The following is a 5,507-nucleotide window of genomic DNA, read 5'->3' as shown; positions in this document are numbered from 1 at the left end:
TTCTATTTATCTGTTACCAAGATTGCATTTATATCTCCAATAAATGCAATCTAACAATCCTTTAGTTGTTAATTTAACACCCTTTATTGTTCAAATGATCAATATAATTTATTATATAATTTATTCTCTGTCGGTGGTGGAGCATCTTTAACAACTTCCGTATTCGCAAAGTTATTAAACAATCAAATTAAAACATTGATATTTAGCGTGTACACGTTTAAAATAGCTTGGAAGTATCCGAACTGGCCGATATATTCCGATCTGTGTGGGTATTGCCGATATTGACCACGTGATAGGCTCTGGAGGTTCCATTCTATACAAGTATCGCCGATATGTCGGTCACGTGTTGCAACTCGGTTTTCCGATATTACCCAAAAGTTTGAAACATGGCATTGACTGTGGCGGTTGTTTCAAAACGTGTGATATTTCATGCGACATTTACCGCTATGTCAATAGTATATTGGTGCTTTCATAGATCTGAGTCATCATAAATAAGCATCCATATTCACAAATTGTATGTTTTATGAGAGTTTGTGATGGTGAACAGAAATATATTGAGTTAAAAAGGAGGTTGGGCGATACTTTTAATGAAACATGTTAGGTGGAACTACTTTGATGGTACTTGTCTATTTTCAATTTAGTCCAAATTGACGTTAATTTATAAATCCAAACCGGCTGTGGGCTACCATGTACCTCCATTCCTCTTCTATTCTAATTAACTCTAGTTAAAATCTAAAATCCTATTATCAGCATGTTTTCCTTCACGTTACTGCATGGACACATGGTGTAACGGTTATGATCATTATGTTGAGTTAAGAGAGTAAGGTGGACTTTTCACACCAGTTACAAATATGATAAAACAATGGCAGATACAGATATACCCCATCATTCATAGCAAATCTTCATATCTGATCTAATGTCGCACTTGTGTATATTCAGTGACCAGAGACCGTACCTCTGACTGAGTTAGTTGGGGTCAGGCGTATGTTAACAGGACATACTTGCAATAACTAGATACGGTGTATTTTGTCCGTTTTATTTGTTATCATAAATGTGTATTTGTCCGTTTTATTTGTTATCATAAATAAGAGAAGTAATAATTATCATTTACAGATAACATATTAACATATTTATGTTGCAATGCTTCTTAAAATATTTCTCAGGTCACCAGGAAATCAACAGGTACTAGAAAACATTTTAATTAAAGTTGTTCAGTTGTCATAATTCTTGGGTTTTTTTCTCGGAAAGTCTGTTTTACTTTTGACAAAAGTGCTTGTCTCTGATTTTGCTCTGCAAATAGGGCGGTGACATTGTATCTGCTGCCCCATTGCGTAAAAAGCGACTTATGGTTAGATATTATCTTTTCCCTTCTTCCAAAATGATTTTCTTTTTCCCATAACGTCTGAATTGACATCGCATCACTTTTGGCATTGAAATGAGTTCGCCTCATTGAAGAAGGAGTTAGGTTTTATCCACTGTTTTGTGACTCCACCCGGTCACAAAAAGGCAGGAACAGAAATTCCCACTTTTATAGACTATAATGCGTCTTGGCCAGAGTATAGAACCCAGAGTTAAACAGAGCATTCATCCCAGGAGAGGGCGGTCATTTCGAGACCAAAACTGAGACGGTGGCAATTGAGAGGTTAGGAAGAAGAGGAAGAGGAGAGATGGAATTCCTGATTTAGTCGCCGTTATCGGTAATGTCTGCACAATTCTAAAATTATACCTGCCGGGCTTTTGTAGGAGTTTTTGTGATCGACATTTTGTTAATTCATTAATTGATTTTCCTCATCGTTCCATTTATACAATACTTCGTTGTATGGTACGAGAACGTGTATTTGGGAAACCTGCGGTATATTGCGGTATATTTTGTTTTTTCACATTGTCATACTGGACCTCTTGATAATTTAGAGCGTTACACGTTGTGTATCTCACGGAACCATACTGACATCAAACAGCACATACGACTAGGTAACATTGATAGGTAACATTTACTAGGTAACATTGACTAGGTAACAACGACTATAACAGAGTATTCATTGTGATTAACTGGATTTTTACATAAAATATTACTATTTCATGCTTGTTCAAACGAAAGAAAGGAAAAATAATAAAACGTCTTTATTAACAGGAATCATAATGCTAAAGCTGCAGTCTTAATCAGAAAATACCTCACTGTAATTTATAATACTTACCGACGCCCCTCGGAAAATATACAATAAAGAAGGTTAATTTACCTGGCTGACAAGAAGGTACGAGTTAGCTTAGCCATATCTAAATCGTCAAATGACACGTGCCAATCGAGAATAGATTTTTTATCAAGAGTTGTTTACATAATACTAACTGATACTGATAAATGGGGTTTTCCATTGAAATTTAACTTCCCTTATCGAATATATTTCCCGAGTTTAAAAAGAAAGAAAATCCTCCGGGTCGTGATATATATATACACGTGTGATTTATATCAGGTGATTCAAATATGTCTAAGTCATGGTATTCCTTTGGTTTAAAGATCTTTGTGTTTTGTTAACACTCGAATTTTGAAAGGCTGGGTAAAATGGCCTAAATCAAAACCAGGAAGTAAAATAGAAATGGAAATTTAAAAATCTATGTACATTATCTATCAATATGTTGTCATTGCGTAATTCAGCATTAGAGCGTGAAAAAGGACATGTTACTAGATGTGTAGCTGTGTGATGATATTTTGTAAAAATTATCATATTTATTGAAACGAAGATGTGACATATCTCAATTCCGAGGTTTTCTTTTGTGCTGTTGGTGTGTTGTCCACTAAATCGAACTGAGAACTAATAATATTGAGGGAAGTTTTGTGGTTAATATTTGTCTGTGAAGATATGGATATCGTGAATGTGTTGTGGAATATCTACTAAAACATTGGCTGTAGGAAATATATACAACCCTGGACAATTGAAAGAAGTGTAGAGGTACGTGAGCTCACAAACACTCAGGAGGTACGTACCTCCCGTACAAGCGGCAACTATGTATTCCAAAGACTTGGAATACTTCTAAAATTTACAGTATAAATTCAATAATTGACCACAATCGTCATTATTACATTGATGTAAACCTTCAATTCAATACTAATGGCTTTCTCAACCACGTACCACAGTATCCTAAACAATAACTTGAAGTGTATATACGGCAGTAACTGTGATACAAGAATTACTCGATCGCCTTCAAAACTTCCTTTCGTATCTCCAAAACCACGCAAATGTCCTGAAACTTCAATGAGGAAGGATCGGTCACTGAAATATGATGAAGAACACCGCGTTTTTGTGCATAGAGCTCCAGCATTTGAAGTATTATCCAAAGAGTGTATAAAAGATATGGTGAATCGCATGCATCGACCGAAAACAAGGCATGGGTTTACCAGCGATACAAAATCTGAGAGCAGCACCAGTACACTAACTATAAATCGGTCTTTGATGTCACTTTCAGATATTAAGAGTTCAAGTGACAGACTTTGCAATCAGCACACGGTATCGACAGAAGTGCGGAAGTCTTTAACAGAAAGTTTAAAGCTGAAAACGGACACGCCGAGTATAAAGTCTTCCTGTCCACGTATGACCATGTCAATCAGTCAAAGGTACTATCCACGGTCGTACAAGAACTGGTACTCGAGCAAGTCATCGTAACTTGATATCAATTTGTATATTAGTTATAAAGTAATATGACGTTAATATATCATGTGTATAAATGTATGAAAGAATCCACGTATTTAGTATTATGTAAACCGATTAAGCACGTAAAGATATATTGGAGGCAAATTATACATGTAGTTTGTTTGGCAGTACGAGTATATAGTGTTACCATCCAATACCATCCACAAAATTTAAAGACCAATGTTGAAGATGCAAAAGCGACCACATGCATTTTATTGTACTTTTCGTAACAAACAGTATATTTTCCTGGTAAATGTCGTTAAACATGACCTCGTTATATTGATATTAAAATATGTATAACTATTATGCATATCACTTTTATTGAATATTTCGTTTTCATTAGAATATATATGTACTCGGTATCTCATCCAAGGCGTCTAATCGGGTTACCTTGGCAATATCGTAATATGTAATCAACCAATTACATGTTTACTACCTAAATGACTTCGCCTATTGTTTTATATTGATATTTCATCAGCTGTTCTTCTATGAAATATGATCTCCTGTTTCCTACGATTTGTCGAATATCGAATTCACGTTTAGGGTATACGGTATATTTTCTGAAGAAATGTACAGTATTAAGCATTTACTTCAAATATATATTACGGTAAAAAGCGTATTTGAATGTTTTAAAGATATATTCCCTCGTAATTGCGCTCAATTTGAGTTCACTGCAAACATATTTCATCTTTTGTATTTTCTTAGGTTGTATAAGCTATATGTTTCATATTAGTGACATGTAACTTGAAGCAAAGATAATAACATATCCATTAATCAATATGTATGGATTATAAAATTTTGAATGATAAAACGTGGATATTAACATTTAGAATTAAATCTTATACCTTGTATAACCCATGAAAATACTGCAAGTGAATTACATTTATGAAAAATGAAAAAAGAGAGGCATTACTCGGTAGCCTGTATTTATTAATATGGTACATATAGCGTTCTATGAAGCATAGCTAATTCAACAATTTAAACACTGGGTATTTAGACAGAAAAGGACATTCTTATCGGAAGCATTGTAAAGACTGAAAACAAACCATGAAAAACAATACAACACTACCGATAAAGGAGACGATTGACACATACAGCGGTATAACGTATTTATATGTAAGTGGCATTCAGTCATAGTAATATTATTTTTTGTTCTACATGAACAATGGTTTCTTGCCGTTGAAAATCGCCAAACATTTAAATATATCTCCAAAGACTCCAGGATGTATTTCTATACGACACAGTAAAGCTTTTGACAATATAGTGCGAACAGTAATTAGAAGAATTGCTGTGTTTCACAATGAAGCTACCTTTAAAATGTTTTCACAGTCATCTCAACGGTAGCTTAGTGAATGTTTATTGTTTACAAAGACTAAAAATCAGAACGTGCATCGATACAATAAACGACAAAAATCATACCAACATATAAGACACCTGTTATTTTGAATGGACAGGGATTCTGGTGTAATTCTAATATTTTGACCCATACAAGTATACGTAGGTGTACATGGAAAGCAATTTGGTTTTCACGACAGTTCTTAAAAACATTTAAGTAACACGGGATCGTTAACAAATTGAAAATAAGTATATTATATAAATACTACCTGCATTAGAGGGTGACACTAGGCACTGTCACCCTCTAATGCAGGTATTGTTTTTTTATTATACCAAAAGTCTAGAAACAAAACTAGTTGTCAAGTTTTTGCAATCTATTGAAACATTTTACTTACTTTAGTAAAAGTCGAAAATTCATCATCGGCAGAAAAATAACATATCAGCTTTTACTTAGTAGCGCTTATTACCATTGCATTGTAAAACAGAATA

At 34.1% G+C, this 5,507-nt stretch overlaps 1 protein-coding gene across 1 annotated transcript; it reads left to right on the top strand.

The window, feature by feature from the left end:
* Positions 1-2,480: 2,480 nt before the first annotated feature.
* LOC138321160 (uncharacterized) lies at positions 2,481-5,254 on the top strand. The gene has a single exon (XM_069264627.1). The coding sequence runs from the start codon at positions 3,105-3,107 to the stop codon at positions 3,654-3,656; it is 552 nt and encodes a 183-aa protein (XP_069120728.1). The 5' UTR covers positions 2,481-3,104; the 3' UTR covers positions 3,657-5,254.
* The last annotated feature ends 253 nt before the right edge of the window (positions 5,255-5,507 follow it).

Source organism: Argopecten irradians, chromosome 4 (genome assembly GCF_041381155.1).
Source record: "Argopecten irradians isolate NY chromosome 4, Ai_NY, whole genome shotgun sequence".
NCBI classification, from domain to species: Eukaryota; Metazoa; Mollusca; class Bivalvia; order Pectinida; family Pectinidae; genus Argopecten; species Argopecten irradians.
Note: the sequence above shows the minus strand (reverse complement) of the source record. Positions and strands in the feature narration are given on the sequence as shown.

Excerpts from the sequence above, each read along its gene's own strand:
- LOC138321160 (XM_069264627.1), top strand. The coding sequence starts at position 3,105 with ATGGCTTTCTCAACCACGTACCACAGTATCCTAAACAATAACTTGAAG.